This window comes from Gigantopelta aegis, chromosome 6 (assembly GCF_016097555.1).
Source record: "Gigantopelta aegis isolate Gae_Host chromosome 6, Gae_host_genome, whole genome shotgun sequence".
Lineage (NCBI taxonomy): Eukaryota > Metazoa > Mollusca > Gastropoda > Neomphalida > Peltospiridae > Gigantopelta > Gigantopelta aegis.
Window position 1 is genome coordinate 49,656,431 of NC_054704.1, and position 23,044 is coordinate 49,679,474.

Sequence of the window (23,044 nt, forward strand, 5' to 3'; positions counted from 1 at the left end):
CAAAAAACATTTACTTAGGAGGATGAGACAACAAAAGATTATGCTTTTCTTCATTTGTTGGTTGAACACTAAACAGAATACAAAAACTATGTAGTGTTTTCAGTAAATTTATTACACAGATGGTGGATATGTGAATGACAATGCTTTGATTTTGAGTATCAAATACAGGCAGTACAGTCAACAGGTCGGGTCCATTACACCATTCAGGGTTCCAAAACACAGTGGGGCTTAAAATGCCCTCCTTCGGTTCATGTTTAAATCCTCAAATACTTTGAACTAAAGTTAAATTGAAGTTCAAAATCTAAAATATTACAAACAATATTAAACATGATTCATTAACAGTTTTCATTTAGAAACTTGATAATGATGTCAACTTTCTAAACAATCACCAAAATAATGATATTAAAACTAAAATTTTACAAAAACTGAATTTCTTAATTGCTCAAAACAAGGAACCCTGTCTAATGCACGACTCTCAATATTGTCGAAGAATCAAAAGTACTAGTAATACATGTATGCTAGCTCGTAACAGTACAAAACAATTCAGCCACATCACATCTGAAACCAAAAACAATTATCTAAATAACAATTTGTACTGAACCACAATGATTTTACAATTTAAAAAAAAATGCATAGGGGAAAAAAAAGCAACCAAACATCATGGCTTAGGCCATTGTGAGTCTTGTAAACAGATTCTCCTCTTTGCTCTTATGTTAATTTCAAATGCTTTGCATCATGCAACAGTAATAATTTTCAGGCTGATTTCAATTTCTTAAATGACTAACATGTAATCTGAATGGGTAAAAAGTATAAAATCTACATGATAAATTTTTGACATGCTACAAATAAATGTTACAAATGTACATTTTCATTGAAATAAACTATTTGTAAAGAGTCATGTAAGTTGATGCCAAATCTGGGATTGCGGTAGTTGTAAATGTCTAGAATGATGATAATGTGTAAGAATAAAAAAAATGATACCTTTATTTTGTACTTGCTAGTTAATATTTAATAAAAAATATAAAAAGCAATCACTTAAGACATACTTTTTTTTTAATTGACACCTTTCATAGAAAGCAGTAGTTTTGGGGTTTTTTACAACCAAGAATAAAAAACAAAAATGTGAAGTGAAGTGAACATATTCAAGGAAACTTGGATGAATAACAATTTTATAATTAGTAGATGTTTTGCACACATACTTGGGGTTTAAAAAAAAAAAAACATGTGGTTTCTTGTTTTTCACCAATGAACTTTTGATTTTTAAATACCAACAAACAAAACTGCACATTAATTACAATGAAAAACAAATACTGAAATATTAGTTACCGGTTCACAATCCTTTAACATATTTTTTTATTAAAATCCTTCTACTAATAAATTGAATAAACTGTCTTTAGGGGAAACTAAAGATATACTGATGGTATATAAAAATGTTAAAAGAGTTACATAATTTAACAGAATATCAAAAATGTTAAATTTTACCTGCAGAGTTTTTCACATGTAAACAGGTATGCAAAAGCTGCCCTAAATGGGTATAGTAAATTAGGACAAATGCCCCTGGAAATATGTTGTTTGTTTTGTTGGAGTTCTTTTCTTCTTCTTCATGTTTTACTCCCTCAGTCTAATTAATAGTGACCAGACGGTTAATACACAAGCCAAAATTACAAATTAACCCCTCATAGTAAATGTAATGCTATAGCCCATTTACGTCAGATTGTTTGTAGTTAGCAGCTGTCCACATCTGTTGTACCCAAGGTATTAGAGATTCTAGACTACACAATAATTAAAAAATAAAATTTAAAAAATCTTGTATGCCATCTTCAGTGTGTCCACAGCTCTGCTCGTCAACAATCCAACAACTCCACTTCAAAGATGAGGGTAGCATTCGGTGGAATAGTGAAACAGGTTAAGGAAAATTGGATGGAATTGAACGACACATGCTTGTATCACAGATATGTTCATTTTATAATAATTTATAAATAAGCAATTGAACTTTAAACAGTTGGTAAATTTAATTTTAATTTGGTCAAATAATTTCATGCAATAATTGATACATGTATTTAAAAAACAAAAGGTTTCTGACATCTTTAAAGTTTAACAGATAATTTGGCAAAATTGTTTTCTCACCAGAGCTGGTCCTGCAATCTAACCATAAAAACAGTTGTTTAATGAAATGAGATGCATATGTTTTATGAAATAAAATTGTACACTGCAACAAACCAACCAGCACAAGGATATTAATACCAAATGTTAACCATTTATCAACTAAGAGTACCGGTACATCATCAGCCTCTGCATCAACTCAGTTTTAGAACTTTTAAGACCAATGGAAAAAAAAATGATTTTTATACAAACAGAAAATAATTTAAATTTTTTTTTTAAGTATTTGAACAAGGAGAACAAATGTTGTTGTTCTTGATTTTGTTCAAATAATCTTTATTGAATTCATTTCTGTTTGTATATAAAGTTCAGTTTTTTCCAGTGTTCTCAAAAGGTCTAAAAATTAGTTAGGCAGTTATGCTAAGAAGCTGATGAGTTACACAGCACAACATGCCAATCACACTCACTTGGAACAAAGGAAAAAAGTAGGAGAAGAGAAGGACTAAACATTTAAAGACAATTCTACATTTTCAAGTTTAAAAAAGGGTTATAATTTGCTACATGTACACAAAAACTAAAGGTAGGAGCTAACTAAACACAAATGTGTATACAGTCAGACTTCATTAAGAAGGACATTTGAAAATCAAAGATGTCTTAATGGAATAAATAGGGCATTGTCAATGTCCATAGTTAGCAGTACACATACACATGCAGCCATATGAATAATGTTTTTTATTTAACGATGCACTGAACACATTTTATTTATGGTTATATGGAGTCGGACATATTGTTAAGGACCACACAGATATTGAGATAGCAAACCCACTGGCGCCACTTCATGGGCTACTCTTTTTGATTAGCAGCAAGGGATCTTTCATATGCACCATCGCACAGACAGAATAGCACATACCACAGCCTTTGATATACCAGTTGTGGTGTACTGGCTGAAACGAGAAATAGCCCAATGGGCCCACAGATGGGGATCGATCCTAGACAGACCACGCATCAAGCGAGCACTTTACCACTGGGCTATGTCCCACCTCGCAACCACATGTTCGCACCACGAGCCGACATTGTCATGTAATATCGAGCTAGTCTGCTAAATCTGCTTTTGAAGATAAACTTTTAGTCATTCAGTTAAAAGATTATTATTAGCCTGAAATTATTGTCTTCACATTTTATATAGTGATTTGGAAATGTGCAGAATGGAAGCCAGAACCAATCAAAGGTGTCTTTAACCAGTGAATGATTGACATAATATGTACTTTGATGAACATTATTAAATGTGTATGTATTTGGCGTTGTTTTAGGGGGTTTTCTGTGCTTCAGTGGTGTCGTTGTTAAACAAAACAAACTTTTTTCTTGTTTTTTTTTAATTTTGAAAACTGTAGAGCATTAATTATTTAAATGCTATTCAGTTATAATTAGGACTATACCACGGACGTCATAACAAGGTCTGACTGTATGTTCTAGTAAGACAGATTCTCAAAGGATATAGACCAGAGAAACCTTTCGCCCCATAGCCATAGTCTGCAGAAACGGTCAACTTCGCAATTTCACCTTTGGTCATCTGCAGCAGTCACCAAACATATAAATTTAAGTCTAAACAAAATGTAACAAGCTAACTAACAAGACTATTTTGAACAGAGATTGAAATTTTGTGCCCTAAATGCTGCATTTTAAGAGAGAAATGGTCTTGTTTAGAATATCAGTGTCTATCCAAGATGTTTTTTGAGTCGTCCAAATGTTTGTAATAACTCATATTTTCTCGTATATGTATACAAAATTATTGGGAGGTAAAAACCATTTTTGAGTTAATACAAATATTACAGTGACCAGAAACACACTGAATAAACATACGCTGATTTTCTAAAAACAATGTACAGTGAAACCCCTCAAAACTGGACAGACATGGGACCAAGGAATAAGTCCGCTTTTGAGGAGTATCCGGTTTACAGAGGTTTCAGTATTGAGGTAAACCGTTTGATGGTTGGTGTTCTCTACTGATATAGTAACTAATAAAACTGCCAAAAACCCGAAACACTTTCAAACTTTCAAATTATTTTAAGTTTATCATCAAGCGATAATTCAACATGGTGGCATTTCGCTGGACATTCCAACATGTCCAAAGTAAATACTAAAATGAAACACTGTTGACAAATTTTCCACCAAACCAAGCCAAACAATTTTACTCTAGCTTACTCTTTATTTTGTTAAATAAACTTTGCAAAGATAAAAAACAAAACAATAAAAAAAAGGGTTCAAACAATTGGAAAAATTAATTAAATTTCTAGTTGTTTTGCCGTTTATTGTGGTAATCATGAGACGTACATGGAGGCTATGAAAAGGAGCTCAATTAAATTCGTAAGTTAATCTAACTTTGTAACAATCGAGCTCAGAATAAAGGGAGTACATGAGTTTCCTCCAGTTATTTAAACATGAAAGCTGTTAATTAATCTCTTAATTGGTTTTTGTCAACTGCTCAAAGTGACACTGGAGCATGCGCACGTGTAATTAGCTCTGCGTACGCAATCACATTATCGTCTGAGTGGGCATTCAAAGTTTAAGTAACGTAGTAATGATTGACGTCGGTGTGACCATCCGGTTTTCTGAGGTAAAATTTGCATTAAAGGAACACAATGGGACCGGGTAATTTCGTCCGGTGCAGTTTAGAGGGGTTTCCGGTTTAGAGGGGTAAATTTTAGTGTTAAAATATATGAAAATCACGGGACCATGTAAAACATCCAGTTTGGATGGAGGGAATTCCGGTTTACCGAGGGTCCGGTTTTGAGTGGTTTCACTGTATTTAATATGTAGTGTCATTAAAAGGGTTCTGTTAGTTGGAAATGTGTTACAAGGCCAGCAATCTCGGGATGGTCTTTAATGGATTGACCAATGTTCAGTTAAGCTGATTACGATTCAAAAGGTGGACTAACTATGCATGGTGCAGGATGCAGTGTAATCAATAAGAGTGCCCACCTGAGGTACTTTAGTCATAGGATCAAACACCCTTGGCGAACCCATTCTCTAACTGGGTTTTCCCCCATCCTAACTAGTATCCCATGACTTATATCAAAGGCTGTGGTATGTATTGTCCTGTCTGTGCCATATACAAGTTCTCTTGCAAATAATGGAAAAATGTAGCAGGTTTCATGTACAATTATATGTTAGAATTACGAAATGTTTGACATCCAATAGCCGAATAAATTATAAATCCAGTAATTTTTTTATTATTATTTGCTTGCTATTCATGTGAATATACATGTGAATTATTGATTCACAAAGCCTACTGATATTCTTAATTTTTACTCTGAATGCCGACCTTGCTGATTAAGGGGAGCTATCATCAAAACTCCCCATCCCTCCCCTGAGTAAAGTAATTTTTATCTCCCTTTAGCACTGAAATTATTTTTTTTAAATAAATGTACTACAAAAGGATATGGATGGATGGATACTCTTATTTATGTGCCCATATCCAAAATTAGGTTCAGGCACGCCTATCCCAGGTCCAGATTCTGACTCATCAGAAGGCAGTCCTGGGACAGAAGGGGGAGGAAGGGGAGATGGGGACAAAATGATATGGTAATATTTTAAAATGGCTCCACATAATCAAGTTAAGGGAGCAATTAATTACTCCTCTCAAATTTTAAATGAAGAGGTCTGTGAATGGCTGTTATGATTTGTTTGAAAAACCTACATGTATGTGACTATTTGTATAATGTAGCTAGTGTTTCAATAACACCACAATGACTTACAAGCACATGCAAAACGGTTAAGAGATCGAAACTAAACATGCAAGCAGTGGAAAACAAAGACAAGAGACAAGATCTAAATGATCGGAATGAAAAACTACATAAACAGAAAATGAATGTTAGCTAAAGAAACCAAGAGAATAGTTCATGCTTGTTATTCACTGCAAAACAACAAAACAATATTAACACAAAAATGTGTATCAAAAGAAAATCATCAAATTGCAACAATAATGAAGAAATGAAAAAAAAACCCATATATATATTTCTGGGTAATACGTCCTCTGAAATACCCTACTCACTTCAGCCTCCTCTAATCCCGCATGTGTAAGAGGTTGTAGGATCAATTCCGTATAGGGGACAAACTGAGTATTTCGCACTTCATCCCGAGATATCCTGTCTGCAGAGGTACATGTAAGAAAGCCTTGCTGCTAATCAGTAGCAGTCTACGAGGCTGCTGCAAGTTTTGTCTCTAAAACTAGGTGTCGTCATTACCACATGGATGACACCTAACAACTCCATGACCAGGGTTCATGGTTAGCTATCAGCTGGTTAGTGAGAGAGAAGGTGGTGTAATGACTTTAGAACCCCGATGAGCCATTAAAACTGACTCTGGGTTGGAGCCGGTACTGAGATGAGAACCCAGTACCTACTAGCCTCAAGGTCAATTGCTTGACCATTATGCCACAGAGGCCAGAAACCGACTTTAGTGTGATGACAATCTGTTTACAAAGGATATACACCGCCCGCTCCAGCTGCCCCATATCCATAGTCTGGACTGATTGTTAGCTTGGCTGTTTCACCCTTGCTCATCTGCAATCACATTCACATTACTTCCTCACATGGATCAAAAAATCGCCTAAGTAATAATTGATTTTTTTAAGGTATTCCACTATCAAACGTTGAAATAATAATATGCACAGATTCCAGGGCCAATTGGTCGCCAAGATGAGTCAAACCTGATTAACCATGGCTAGCTCTGGCATTCACCAAGTTCACCAACTGTAGATTTTAAAAGCAAAACTAATATTTCTAGCTGCAGCTTAAAATGGCACCGCCACTGGCAAGCAGGTGAGAGATTATTTCAACCCCTGTACAATCAATATGCAAAAACAGCACCATGATAAAAAACATAACAATCCAGATTTGCTAAAATAATAATAATAAAAAAAAGACTTTAAAAAACCCAGCTTAACAAGATTAAAAATGTCTGCTTGCTACCAGTCAAAGGTACAATTTTCATGACTGACATTTTGTACATGGAAGTTAATTCATGAAAGCTTTCAATGTAGATGATTTTATGCTGAATTTGAATTATTTATTATGGCCATCATAAAGGCTGAATTATGTATGGACTTGTCTGTGGTCATGCACAAACAAAACATCCTTTCTGTAAAGCAGCAGCCTTTATAAAAAGGCAACACTGAGTAACTGTTTAAAAAACCCTAAACACCCACCTCTGTCCCAATAAATGGTTCACAATTTGTACATCAAAGACAGTGGTATGCACTGTCCTGCCGAGGTGTGTTATTATAGAATTATTCTTATCTATACAGTTGTTTAATGAAGGAGAAATAGACAGCTGTAGAGCTAGTTGTATGTGTAGAAGGTTGCTTGTCACTAGTTAAAGGGACATTCCTGAGTTTGCTGCACTTCTTAAGTTGTTATCGACTAACAGAGACTTTTTAACGATTGTAATTACATATCAAATACATTTTTCTGCATAAAATATTAGTGGCTGTATATTAAACATGTTTCTGATCGTTCTAATAGCTGTACAAGGTTAAATTTCATCTATTTCCTAAAATATTGTTTTTTCATACGTACGAAATTATTTGGAGACTAAATCCAGTTTGGGCTTCTTACAAATATTAAGACAACCCGAAACACATTGAACATACAGACACTGATATTCTAAACAAGCAAATATATTTAATATGTAAGTTTAATCGTAGAAATATTTTATTAGTCGGAAACATCTTACAATGTAGCAAACTCAGGAATGTCCCTTTAAGAGTGATGCTGTAAAAATCATTAAATTAAAAACATCTTGCATACTCACATTTTTAACACCCTCATCCCAACCTATAAAAAAAATCATTATAATGCAGCATTTTTCAAAATAAATATGCATATAATATATTAAAATGTACATTTAAAAAATGGGAGTTGATGTTGGTAGTCTGAATTTACCTAAAAGGGACAATTTCATGAAAGATGAGCCTCATGTGTTGAAAAGATGCATACCTGGACCACCAACACCAGGGCTTCTACAATTTTATAAAAATACACTAGCCATGGGATCAGTGATTTTAAAAATGTACTAGTCATGATAAAAAATTTACTAGCTAGCCCTACTTTAAATAAATACAATTTTACTGATAGTAATCATCAAATATGTCACCAAGAGAGAGATTGAGCGTAAAAATCCTTAGATTGGGGTGGAAAGAGCAGGCAGGATATTCATATTTACAAAATATGTAAATGCAGCATTTGACAAGGGTTTTTTTCCACTAGCCGTCAGGCTAGTTATAGTAATTATTCACTAGCCCAACACTGAATACCACTAGCCATGGGAGTGGGGCTACCATAATCTAGAAGCCCTGACCAACACCAACCAACGCAGTAATTTAAGGCAAGGCCAGGGCTCACACTGGAACAAATGTTGTTTTAGCCAATTTTCAGGTATGTACAGCATTTCCTTGAAACTTTCAAAAATGGCTAATTTAAAGAAAATGTTGTTAGCCAAAGACTAAAATTTGTAGCCACTTTGTATAAAAATTAGCATTGTGATTTTAGATAGGAGAGACTACTTCACCAACAGTATTACAGAATTAATTACAGTAATAAACCCTGTCCGTTGCTAATTACTGGTATCTTACTAAATTATATGACTAACAGTTCGCAATGTAGAGTAAAACAAATTTGTATTGTGAAATTACAGAAATGAAGTAACCTCGGGAGTGAAGTAACACAATCTACTATCATACCAATACACTTGTTGATAATAACCAATATTAATAATAAAATATTAAAGGTATATTGTCACAGATCACCGACTTATTTAATGGTGTAACAAAGTATTACCTGAACAAAAATAATTTGATTTGTCCCTAAATGTACTTTATCCAACCAACTTTATAACCACCATACTCCATTTATTAATGACATTTTGTAAAAATAATTGAATTATGGCAATGGTCCATAATTCAAAAACTAAAATTGCCGAAAGGGACGACATGGATTTCACTCAATCCTGGTTCAGTTAAGGTGATGCGACAGCTAGATTTGGCTTCCAACAATTAATGTAATTTTTATTTATTATCCATTTTCAGAGAAATAAGGTCCTTAAATCCATGACAGTATGCCTTTAATAGGAATCTCATTTAGAAAAACCACTCAGATGAAAATCTTTCGTAACTCTAAATAAAATAATAATAATAATTATGAAGTATACAAACCCTTGATAACTTCACCCTTTCCAATAGTAAATTGAAAAGGTTTGCCACGATCCTTGGATGAATCAAATTTTTTGCCATTGGCTAACGTTCCTAAAAATATACATATAAAAACATTATTAAATAATATTATTAGTGCATCTATTAAAAAAAATTAGAACTGATTAGTTATAGTAGTAATTATCCATCATAAGGAACATGCTAAATTCACTACAGAACCACAATCTGACTATTTGGAAAAACATGAACAGTTTCTTAACTCAGGTTGCTACTTACAAGTAGTTAGGCGACGGCCAATTGATAACCAATCATTACATGTAATTACTACAATGTTTTTCTTCAGTAAATTTATGATCACCTTAATTGTTAGCATATGTTAGCCGTGCAGTTACGGTGATCTTAGGGCTAAGATCGCTTCATGGAACGGGGCCCTGGATGCCACATTGGACAATGGCTGCCCTTACATTTTAGCCATTACTAGACTGGTGAAATGTTTAGTAGTTGTGTGAAATAGTCGACAGCTGTACCAAGCAGTTCATGATAATTATGCTCAACAGTAGGATCGAAGTCTATTCAATCTTTTATTCGAAGCTTCAAACACATATTATTACAGTACATAATGAAATGTTACATTTTCTGTTAAAACACAGTTATTAATTAATACAAGAAAATATGTATTACATGTGAAGTACTCTACTAAGATATTGCCACTTTTTTCTTATTTTACTAGCTTTTTCCGGGGGGTAAAGATAAAGAGAATACAATTCAATCTGCTTAAATAACGACGTATGTTAGCTAAACGTGAAATATAATTTGGCTGAGTTTTTTCATTCTACAAATATGTATATAGTATTTTATTAAAAGCAAACAAAGATTGATATCAATATTTGGACTATTAATAAAAAGACCAAAACGAAGTACCTCAGCGGCATTAGGTATGACAGTGCCGCATTTTACATATAAATAAATGAACTAGAGTTTCTTTAATATCACCACAAAATGTACATAATTCAGTTTCAAAAAGTTTGCATTGCATCAGCCTACTGTTAGTATAGTATATTCGGTGATTAATTTTGAACTGAAAAGATTGTAATTTCGCATCGTCAGTTATCCGAAAAGGCATTTTATAAGGGGGAAGTGTTAATTTTAATCTGAAGAAATCTTACCCATAATGAACCTATTCTAAATAGATGCTGAAAAAAAAATCCACTGAACAAGAATGTACTGCTAAGTAATAAACTCTTGTTAGAGCTTGAACATTGTTAGTGTTTTCTTTCCCAGATTATGGCGATATGCATCAGGGATTCTAATATTGTTATAAAATCCACTAGCAATGGGATCAGTGATTTTCAAAATGTACTAGCCACAATTAAAAATTCACTAGCCCTACTTTACTAAATAATAGTAATAATCAGATATGTCACCTAAAGAGGTAGATAAAGCTTAGAAAACACTAACATTGGGGTGTTGAAATGGCGACAGGATATTTACATTTACAAAATAGACGTAACTGTAACATTTGACCTTTTTTTTTTTCACTAGCCGTCGGGCACGGCAATAGTAGTTATTTACAAGCCCAACACTGAATATCACTAGCCATGGGAGTGGGGCTACCATAATCTAGAAGCCCTAATGCAGGGAACATTGTTTTCAAAATGTTGATTTGCAACATTTACCATCAGTTGAACAAATTTATTAGCAACTAGGAATTAATGTTAGAGAATTGTGTAGTGATCTCTGAAACTTGTGTCAAGAACTGCAACGTGATATTCAACAAAATATCCCCCGATATCTATCGGATTATGCAAGTTTGAATTATAAATATCCAATTATGGTTCAAGCACATTGTCGTTGGTACACATGTTCAAATCTCAGCTATCTGGGTTGTCTGTCCTGGACTGAGATTAATGGTCATAAAGAAAAAAGTATAGCGGCCTCAAACCACCCCACTAAGTCATTAAAACTTACTCTTGGTGAGAACCAGTATTGGGAAGGAAGGAATGGGGTTTTTTTAACAATGTACTCAACACACTTTAATTACATTTACATGGCAATGAACATAGGGTTAAGAATCACACAGATAACAAGAGGAAACCTGATGCGGCCAAGCAATGGGCAACTCTTTCCGATATTTTAAAAGGGATCTTTTGTATCCAAAATCCCACAGACAGGATAATATATACATGTACCCAACCGTTGCTATACCAATTGTAGAGCATTGGTTGGAACGAGAAATAACCCAAAGGGCCCACTAACAGGGATCAATTCTTGAGCCATCTCAAGCGATTTGCCACTGGGCCATGTCCTGGTCCCTCAGTATTGGGATGCAAACTCAGTATCTCAGCAGCTACATCACAAAGCCTTGTAAGCCTTGTAACAAAGAGTATCAATTTACCTGTGTAGTGAACTGTGACCTTCTTTCCATTCTGGGGTTTAGTTTGACCTGAAAGGAAAGAAAATACAGTAAGTACTGCAATTATAATGTGCAGCAGAGCATGACAAAATAGTTCCCATGACAAAAGCAGCATTAGGTGTAAAAAATGACACATTTACATCATATACTGACCATGTTTTATTTTATTAACAAATCAAATGAAATTACCCACACATATATATACAAATACTACAAATTAGTACAATATATTACTTTGACTATACTATGACGATGATAACAATAGAGTAGTTTTATTCTATATTTAACATGGTGAAGCTTAGTGACACAGAGAGACTTATTTCATATAAACTGATCTTGTGTAAACTTTAAAACATGGTTTACAGAACATGAAGGCCTCTGAAAATTGCGAGAGCGTTAAGTTTTGTTCACATAAGTATACATTGTGTAGCTTTGCGTAATCCATTTTTCGTTCGCGCACTGAATTTATGACATTTACATTGTCATAACAGGTTACGTAAAAACAAAATGGGTTACCTGAATTTGTTTTGAGTAACCCATTTATAAATGCAGAGTTTCTGCCAGAGGGTAAAATGGGTATGGCGCCATACCCAAATTATTTTTTTTTTAAGTTAACATTTTGACAAAATTAATGACTTATAATTTTTTTATGATTTTCTTAAGCCTAACCTTAAAAGTAACCCATTTTCTTTGTGGAGGAGACCCCCCATAGCCCCTGTTGATGTGGTTGCATTCAATAGCACAGCGCCATACCCAAAAATTTCTTTCTGGCAGAAACACTGAAATGTTCAATTTTCAGAGGCCTACAGTGTTCATTTAGATATGTTCTGAATTGCATATTTCATCAATGATTGATTGAATGTTATGACTTTGAAAAAAGTAATGAAATTATGGCAAAACTGTATGTACAACATAATAGTATTACATTGTATGTTAATTCATTTGTCAATTAAGGATTGTCTGTTATTTCTTTTAAGTTCATTGTGGGATGAATAAAAAAACACATCATCAGTCATTCTCACATAAGGTTGCGGATGATTTAGTTTTTTCATATCCAGATGAACATAAAAGAAATAACAGACAATCCTTATAATTAAATTTACTCAAAAATGATAACGTTAAAAGTGCATAGTTTATTTAGAATTATTTTTGGTTCCTATGTCACACTAAATACAGAATTCTATGTGACAATAAAGTACTGTCTATAAATAACAATAAGTAAAATGACAATAATTCCGGTCCTGGATGCAGGAGCCGGCCAAGGCAGGCTCTTGTGCCCAGGACAGGTGTGTGCTATAACAGCTTGCTCTGAATATGCATGTAAAGCCCTATGACCTGACCTGACGACAATAATTATCATCCCAAAAGTTCTGTCTACTTTGTGTTCGGGAATCAGCATGGCACACTTATTTAAAACAACAATTCTGAGTACTGCTAGAGCAATACATATCCCCTACCAGGCCCAACAATTTTTTCGTATATCCTAAATTCAAAGGCCATACCTCTATGAAAAGTGGGTAAATCACCATGAAAGTTAAACTTGATCAGTACAAGTACATGATAAAGCTATATTCAAAATTACATCTTAATACTGGAAAACAAGTCTGAAAAACTAATTTTCACATTTCCTAAGGACAAGGGCCGTAACTCCATCAAAAATGGGTAAATTGCATGAAAGTCGCTGTGATCGCTGTGATAAAATATTATCGCAAGCTGATAAAAAGTAGTTTCGTTTTTGTACAGACAGTGTATATATTATTTGGCACCCAAGATAAATTATTTTAATGATAAACACTACCACTTCCGTTGTTTTTATAAGCGGTGATACCCCCAAAAATGAAGTTTATATTTTATAAAGAACTGCTGAATAAACAGAATAACGGAAATTACAGAAAGTAAAAATCATTAGTTACAACCAATTATATTGAGAACAAAATATCAGACGATAGTGGAAACAAAAGACAGAATGACCGTTCAGATCAATTTGGCGCCAAATAAGTGATTTTTTTTTTTTTTTAAAGGGACACACCCTAGTTACGGCTAGTTGTTAACCATTACAGCGTTGTTTTTCGCTATTAAACCCATTTTTTTCACAAATAAAATTGCACTTTACTTACCGTTTATTATTTAGAATATACATTTCCATTCACCTGAAGTGTTTTTTGGTAATCCTGGTTTTTGTGATATCACAAAATGCATTTTTCGTATTTCATAAAATGGCACGGGCCTCTGAGAAAAAAACGTTGAGCAGACAAGGTCTAATCTATTTTTAGAGGGGATATTTACATTTCAATGTCACAGACGTTGGTATACCACGTGACCGTTAACATTTTGGTTCGGTTTGTTTTCTCGTGCACGGTTCGCGCAATCAACATCCGATTTGTTGTTGTTCATTTGTGAGATTTTTCTTCACAGTTCGTGAACATTTTCAGTAACAATAAAGTTCAGACAAGTAAGTGTCTCAATACAAAACGTTACAAACCCTTAAAACCAATAATTTTGCTGTCTTACGATATCTGGAGAGGGGATACAACCAGGAAAGAACAGTTGGAACATGTCCAGGAGAGGTGAAAGGAATGCACCCCAAGTCTGTGAAATTTGTCGTGACGTAGGCATTGTTGTGCTTCGAGCGACATCTACCGGTGACATCAGAATACTAACTTTCAAAAATATTTCAAGCAATTGGGACATGGGGATTCCCATGGTATTTATCGATATAAAACCTGCTTTTTTACTCCATTTGATAAAAACGTGATCTAAGTGTGTTACAGGTTTGTACATTAACCAAATTATAATTTATTTTCGCGAGAACACTGCAATAGCCGATGATTAATTAATCAATGTGCTCCAGTAGTGTCGTTAAACAAAACAAACTGACTTTACTTACTCTCTAACCCTGTCCCAAGGTATACATGTAAACCTGGCAAGGAGATGTGACCTATTCAGTGACCTGCCAGGTGACACAAAGTTGTTGCTTTCAAATGGCTACTGTGTACTGGTATGGCACTCAGTCACCAAGATATTTATCATATTAATGACTAGTTCATCAAGATAAACGTCTCCGGCACGATATTTATTATTGTGATGTTTATTGCTGTGCCGTAACGTTTATCCATTGGATCGAATTTTCCATTTGCAATCACGATTTAATAAAATCAGGCATATGTGCTTTATTTAAGAGCCTCAACACATACAACAACATATTTTAATAAATTTTAGACAAAAATATTAAGTACAATACCTTTGGTAACCCAGAGTATGACAAATATTTTGAAAAGTCACTAGCCACAGGGCTAGTGGGTTTGTGAAAACCACTAGCCCACCAAGATAAAGCACTAGCCCAAATTCCTGATCAATTATAACTGGATTTTTATATAATTTTTGTAACATTACATATTTACGAGTATAACAGTAAAATAAAACAAACACTTAAATCATGTTGTAACTTTCAGTTTTTTGTCGTGTCGTACGTTTTGTCTTTTGTCAAGTGTGATCCATCGTCATTGTCCCGTTTTCGTTTTTGCCTTCCCCCCGGGGAAAATTAATTGAGCAAACTCTTGGTTGGTATCTAAACACACTATCAAAATAATTAAATTTAAATGAGGGTATGACAGTGTGACACACGGTAATAGATGGTTCAGTGTATTTGGTAGTTGGTTATATATTTAGGGCCTACTATTTATGTCGCCAGGAACGGTGATGCCAAATACAGGGCATTATCCCGTGTCAGACCGATATCAAAAGAATATAACGGCGACATCTAATCCGTTGTTAATTGATGAACAAAAAAGGTATTATCTTGTATCGGCAGCTGTGACGTATTATCCAAACCGCTACACATAATAGGCCAAGCCGAGTCATTGCATATGCGGTTACCATTAAAGTAAATTGTTTTACTGATTGCCGATAACCACATGTTAGCGAAGTGTTAAATTAGAAAACAATAAGTAAATAAAACAAACACTGAAATTCAAAGCATGGCTGGGGTTTACTTGATTGAGATTAACCTGTCGTCGCGATTGGTGATTTCCAAGTTCTTAGCCTAAAACATATGTGCGAGATTAACTACCATGTGACGTGTCTAACCAATCAAAACACGCATGTCATTAGACTTTATTTCCTGTGCCAGAAACTTGAAAGGGAAAGGTAAACAATGCATGCTGTAACTGTGACGATGTAGAGATAGCATGTTACTGCAGTTTGCAGACCTAGCTCAAGTGGATTATTATTATATACTGAGTGCGTTGTTGATATTATTTGATGACAAACGTCACAATCAAATTTATTAAACGAAATTTCAGCCAAGAGAAAAAGAAAAAAGAAAAAAAAAAAAACCACAATCGAGCGATGACGAGAGGGGGGAAACCACTAGCCCGCAGGGGCTAGTTGTTTTGCGTTTCTCACTAGCCCGAACTTAAAAACCACTAGCCACGGGCGTCGGGCTAGCGGATTTGTCGAACTCTGGGTAACCTTTCCAGGATTAGATATTTGAAGATGACACATTTAAACATTTGAAAGCTATTTTTATCCTGGCACATCGAAAATGCGGAATGAAAATTTTGCGGAACGAGAATTATTCGTATCAAGCATTTTACGTACACCCAGTAAAAAGAAATATTGCGGAACTGAATGGAATTGATTATTAAATTTATTTATTTTTGTTTCTACATGTGTGCTTTGTGTGGGTTGCATTATATGCATTGTTAATAATATTATCACATTAAAGTTTTGGGGTGTATTATTCTTTTTTATTATTATTAAAAAAATAATGATTGTTAGTACAGGTCATTACTTATTTTAAGGCCTTCATTTATTTACTTTTTCCAAAATTATTATTTCCTTTAGTAATTGTTTTTAAATATTATTATTACAGGCCATTGCTTACATGTGTTTCAAAGGTTTTTTTCTTTTTTTTTCTCTTCTTTTTTGTTTTAATTTCATTTCTTTTTTTTAGCTATAATTACTGGTCATTAGTTATTTTAGGAGTTTTATTCAGTTAAATTTAATTGTTATTATTAATTTATTATCAATTAATTGATTTTTAAACAATATTATTCATTAATTAAGTTTATTTATTTATTATTATAAAACGTGATATTCCATTAAATATCGTGGAATAAACTCGTGAACCCGAGACGAATAATAATAAAAATAATCCGATTCCACCAACAGTTTTCAATATGCTCACAATGGCCGGCGGGAATATTCGAGATTTTGTTCGTAACTGAAAATTGGATTAATGCAGGATTACTATTTGGACAAACTGTCTATTTATGCGTAAAACGTGACTCGGGAAGTTTTCTTTATACAGTATGTGTTTATATTTATTGGTACATCTCATATTTCGCCACGAAATAATTAATTCCATGGTTGTATCGATTCCGCCTGAAATCTGGGCGGAAACTGCACGCTTGTTTTTGCTGTTCAAGTTGTAAACATCGGGTCCAATAAATGTCATCATCATCCCCGACATCCACTCAAACGTGACACTCCCCCCCCCCCCACCCCCCGTGTTATGCAACATTTTCTGGTTACCGACTGGTACACCTTTGATTGAAATTGGTGTGCTTATTGACCGTAGCGGAAATTAATTTGCCTCCATCATCCATCATGACATGTCATGTGCAGTGCTGCGAAATCTCAACACAGTCGACTTAAAGAAAAACATGTAACCCATATTAACACTTATAACTATTTGAAACAAACACGAACCATCTCCTTCTTTAAGGATTTCCTTTTCGACACCCATGATTAAGTTGTTTTAGAAGTTCAGAGAGAAATGATACAAGTCTCCGCCAGACCGTGAAAATACCGCTTCGAATAGCGACACCTGCGTTAAAGGGAGATAATTCAAATCAATTCTAGTCGGAAAAGACTGCAGGTTTCATTAGACCAAATCAATTCCGATTGATAATAATGTTAACATTTTTTTTTTTTTTTTTTATAGTGGCTTTGATATAAACAGTGTATCAACCAAGGGGGGAAGGTGACGAATGGAATTTTTAGGGGAGTTTGGTCGGGTCATACTCCCACGGAAAATACATTTAAAAAGTAATTCGCTAAAAGCAGGGGGCTCGATCTTCAATACCCCCCCCCCCCCCCCCGCACACTCTGCACATGCGCCTGCAACCCATCCAAGCAGTCACTTATAAAACGTTATCTGTTTATTCATGTGCAGTTTGTAAAAACATTGGTGAGTACTAGTATATAAATAAAACAGCAAAGTTCATCCATAGTAATAACATTTGTTTGTATATGTAAAACATTTTTTTATTAATTATGTATCATGTATGCATCATGGGTATTTACCTTAAAGTTTCGATGCATTTAATGAAGAATAATTATGTTGTGTTTGTTATTACATTGTTTATTTCATTATATGTTGAGTAATAATGTTTAATACTTAATAGGCAGAAGGTCACACGGTAGTAGTAGTAGTAGTAGTAGTAGTAGTAGTAGTAGTAGTAGTAGTAGTAGTAGTAGTAGTAGTAGTAGTAGTAGTAGTAGTAGTAGTAGTAATAGTAGTAGTAGTAGTAATAACTTAGTAGTAGTAGTAGTAGTAGTAGTAGTAGTAGTAGTAGTAGTAGTAGTTGTAGTAGTAGTAGTAGTAGTAGTAGTAGTAGTAGTAGTAGTAGTAGTAGTAGTAGTAGTAGTAAAGAATGCATGTCGTCTGCTTCTGGTGTTTGAAATACTTTTTCTTGATTAATTTACTTTTTAATCTGTCTCGTCTAGTAAACAGTTTTGTATATATGTGGGATACATTTTTTTTATATATAAAACAAATCGAGAAAATCTCATTTTCGTGATCAGACGACATTCCTTACTTTGTGTGAGTACTGCTATTTTATTTATATCTTGACCAGCGTTTGTACTGTTTATCGTATTATTATTTTTCAAAAGGAGTGATTCCCAGTCTGGAGCTCCTCGCGGTAAGACGTGTTTGTTTCGCTTTTGCACACTGCACGTGCTTTCGCGGCTCGACTTGGGGATCCTTCACTTTGTTGTTTTTATCAGTGAAGTGAAGTTTTCTACTGGGATGTATGCGGCCATTGGAACTGATTGAACGCTGGAACGCTTTTCGTTTCGACAGTCTGCACCACCAGGTTGGATTCTTTTTTAGCGAGATTCCTCGCCTCCACGTCATTTCTCCGTCTGACTATGTTGACTTGTTTTTTCGTGACTCGTATGACGGCCATTCTGCAGAACGCCACGGTTGTTCGCTTTTAGTCTACATGTCCGAGCCTGTCCTAACAGCACTGGAAGATTAACCGCCCCACTCTAAGAAGAAATAGGAAGCGGGGTCGGCCCCTACTACTCTTTTCTAGACTTTACTTTGTTTTATTGTGATACCATCTCGTATCCTGCGGAGTCGGGCCCGTCCGCACCAATATACCAACCCATGACGACTGGACTATACCCTAGTCTGATTCTCTCTCTCGTTTAGACGGATCCGGCTTCTCAAGATCTGTATTTCAGCACAGCACTACACCTTCAACGTCTATTGACTGTCAATCTAGGGGTTTTCTTGACGGGATGCAACCCATCTCGTCCCTACAAACTGTGCACCCTAACGGCCTTAACGAGGCCACTCACGTGGACATATAGATCGGACTTTAAACTTTTAGACCTTCGTTCAAAAGTTTATGTCGAAATTACTTTCTCTTTTTTTTAAATATTATTAATTAGTCCGATGCTCTCTTCTTTCTTTTTTTATTTTTGGACTGTCCTTCTAAAATGCTCCAAATTATATAAACATTCGACCGAGCAGTCAATTCTTTTTATTTTTGGCTTGTAACTTTTTTTCTTTTTTTTTAAAATTCTATTAACTTTGTTTTACTAATTGCTATTTTCAAAATTCTGTCCATTTTCAACAATACCCCTCCCCCCTCCATCCCGAGTCAGGCCACCGATCTTATCTAATTTCATTTTGACCACCCTATCTAATTTAGCTACCAAATTTAATGAGTAGAATTTTCTTTATTAATTATATTAATTAGAGATGCGCATCAAAATTTTAAAGGCCCACTATTTAATTTTTGGATGTAAATTTCAAAATTGTCCGCTTAATTTTTTTTTTCTGTCCCGGGACAAGCCCCTGGCTATCCAGAGACAGGCCCCGGGACGGACATGCTCGAAACTCTAGTGGTATATGAGCATGTAAAAATTATTCGCACTCGCACTCAAAAGGAATTTACTTTTTCTTTTAGTCAGGTAATATATAGAACACTTATTATGTTCGTGTTGTGGTCTCTCGGTGTTGGCACAGCTGGCTGAAACTGCCACCATAAAACATATAAATCTTCTCCATACCAACGCGAGACAGGTAAACGTCAAGTTAACCATGAAATATACCAACAAGGATGACCACAACATCTGCATTAACAGTACCTACCAGGGCCCCGTTCCACGAAGCGATCTTAGCCCTAACATTACATTAAGCGCATAGCTACCCTATGCACTTAAGTTGATTTTAGGGCTAAGATCGCTTCGTGGAACGGAGCCCTGGACAGTCTTGTCATGTCATGTCATAGGGTTTTACGTGCACATTCAGAACAAGCTGTTGTAGCGCACGCCTGTCGTGGGCGCAAGAGCCGGCCTTGGCTGGCTCCTCCGTCCATGACAGGAAAGGTGGTGGGAGGGGAGAGGAGGGACCGCCTGCACTGGCAGGTGCAAGGGAGCACCAGCAGCCCGATCAGATCGGTAGCAGGCGGGTGGGGATGGTGGTGGTGCTATGGAATTCGAATGGAGCAGTTAAATGCCAAAGAGAAAAGGGTGCGCAATTTTGATTGAGGGAATTTGGCGCAATTTTCAACGGTCGGTCGAAAGGTAAATGGCCAAGCTAATATAGGTTTTGATATTAGTGAATCGAGAGTAGCTCGTTAATTTTAGACAGTCTTCTATGCCTGCAGTATATGAACAACAACCTGGAGTCGGCCGCCTTTTGAATGCAGTATGGAGTTAATGGAACACAACCTTGCACCTCATTGATACACGCTGATTTGACTCGTGGACAATTGAACTTTGCAACTTTGAAGATGAGAAAGTCATGAAGACATTTAGTAACTGCCATTAACATCGTCCTTCTCGTACTCCACTCTCTCTCTCTCTCTCTCTCTCTCTCTCTCTCTCTCTCTCTCTCTCTCTCTCTCTTCTCTCTCTCTCTCTCTCTCTCTCTCTCTCTCTCCCTCTCTCTCTCTTTCTTCTTCTCTTCCTGGTTTACCACTTTTATATGCATTTTTCTACAGGCAGGAAAGCATATACCACGGCCTTTGACCAGTTGTGATGCACTGGTTGGAATGGGGAAAAAAACAATCAGTTGAATGGATCCACCGAGAGGGTTCGATCCTGCGACGCAAGCACCTCAAGCGAGCACTGAACCAGTTTCAACCAGTGCGCCACAACTGGTCAAAAGCCGTGGTAATGGTATGTGCTTTCCTGTCTGTGGGAAAGTGCATATAAAAGATCCTTTGCTGCAATGTAGCGGGTTTTCTCTGATGACTACGTGTCAGGATTACCAAATGTTTGACATCCAATAGCCGATGATTAATTAATCAATATGTTCCAGTGGTGCCTTTAAATAAAACAAACAAACTAAGCCACCTAAAAGTTTTAAACTATGAAAATAGAAGAAACTATCAATTTGGAATTTTATAAAAGCAACGTACACAAACACGATATTTGGCTGAAAACAGCCAAACGAAGGAAGGAAGGAAATGTTTAATTTAACGAAACACTCAATACATTTTATTTACGGTTATATATGTCGTTGGACATATGGTTATGGACCACACAGATACTGAGAGAGGAAACCCGCATTCGCCACTTTATGGGCTACTCTTTTTGATTAGCAGCAAGGGTTATTTTATATGTACCATTCCACAGACAAGATAGTACATACCACGGCCTTTGTTACACCAGTTGTGGAGCACTGGCTGGAACGAGAAATAGCCCAATGGGCCCACCGACGCGAATTGATCGTAGACCAACCGCGCATCAAACGAGCGCTTTACCACTGGGCTACATCCCGCCCCACAGCCAAACGATTGCCGTATAATGACTCATGTGCTCTAGGTACCTACAGAAAGAGCATTTTATCCATAGAAAACGCAAAATTCATTGTTTTTCTTTCGTAGTTTATAGGGCGTGATCCAACTTCGTTAGTGGAGCGCCCGAATGAGGTGCTTTCCTCCTCACAGGATCGAACCTTCTCTGTGGACCCAGTCTTTGATTTTGGGGTTTTCCTAGTCAGTGCCCTGTCTACGACTGTACATCAAAAAACGTGGTATGTGGTGTTCTGTTACGTGAGAAGTCATCTAAATAGCAGTTATTTCAGTTACGTCATTTTCAGACGATATTGCGGGTATATTTTCGAGCATTTTCCCGCATTCCTAACGGAAATGTCAGTGCTTTTGTATAAAAGGTGTTTTGCAAATATTACCCGTCTACATAGCATTTTCGACGTTTTGCAATGTTTCTGTCTCGTGTAAATAAGTAATGTGGATTGATTCATTTTATTTAGTTATAAAATCCATATAGGCAAATGTTCTGCAATTAATTTGAGGCATAAAACATAAATGTATGTTCCGAATTATGCTTATTACAGGAGATTTAAGGTAATGGGACGCAAACATTATGGTGTAAGAACGAGATAACACGAGTAACTTCTCTCTACAGTACGCTCTTCACCGTGTGTTTTTGACAAATATCGTTCTATAGCAATGTTTGCACTTGTTTGTTTAAATGTGGTGTGATGTTTTGAGAAGAAAAAAACCCACCTGAAGACTGCCGAGTAGGCGTGTTTACTACACATGAGCACAAGCGGTTTGTTAGCATACATTATTACCCAAAACAGTAGACCCATCACAAAACGAACGTAACTGCCCTACCCTTGATTTGGTGGGGGATTACATGACTGCAGAGACAGAGTAGGGCGGTAGTGGAAGTACTAGTATTCTACCCGCATATAAAATGATTGAGCTGTTAGTGTGATTTCTCTTCAAAATAAAATACAGATCCATTCGATACTTGTTAACCATTTTCAGTTGCAAAGACTTACCTTCGACATACAATATACAGTAAACGGAATATAACCTATGAATTTCAGTTCATGGACGAGTGGCGTTTTCAAAACCAAACTATTAAAAAAACCCAAACAAAAACAAAACACCCCCCCCCCCCAACACATACAAAAAACCCACCACAACGCGCACCCCCCCCCCCCCCCCCCCCAAAAAAAAAATCCACAAAAAAACCCAACAAATAAACAAACAATTATAAACAACGTTCGGGCCACTTCTGACTCGTTTATTATATACATTTTCACT

At 35.6% G+C, this 23,044-nt stretch overlaps 1 protein-coding gene across 2 annotated transcripts; it reads right to left on the minus strand.

Annotated features, from left to right (window-relative positions):
• Positions 1–94: 94 nt before the first annotated feature.
• On the minus strand, positions 95–17,563 carry LOC121374044 (peptidyl-prolyl cis-trans isomerase-like). 2 transcript variants are annotated; one of them, XM_041500928.1, is made up of 6 exons: positions 17,433–17,563; positions 11,703–11,750; positions 9,311–9,400; positions 7,912–7,934; positions 3,597–3,670; positions 95–1,896 (listed from the first exon to the last, which is right to left on the minus strand). In XM_041500928.1, the coding sequence occupies exons 1-6, from the start codon at positions 17,467–17,469 to the stop codon at positions 1,845–1,847; spliced, it is 324 nt and encodes a 107-aa protein (XP_041356862.1). In that variant the 5' UTR covers positions 17,470–17,563; the 3' UTR covers positions 95–1,844. The 2 variants fall into 2 exon arrangements, with proteins under 2 accessions (XP_041356862.1, XP_041356863.1); XM_041500929.1 differs by lacking the exon at positions 3,597–3,670 and adding an exon at positions 6,589–6,662.
• Between the last annotated feature and the right edge of the window lie 5,481 nt (positions 17,564–23,044).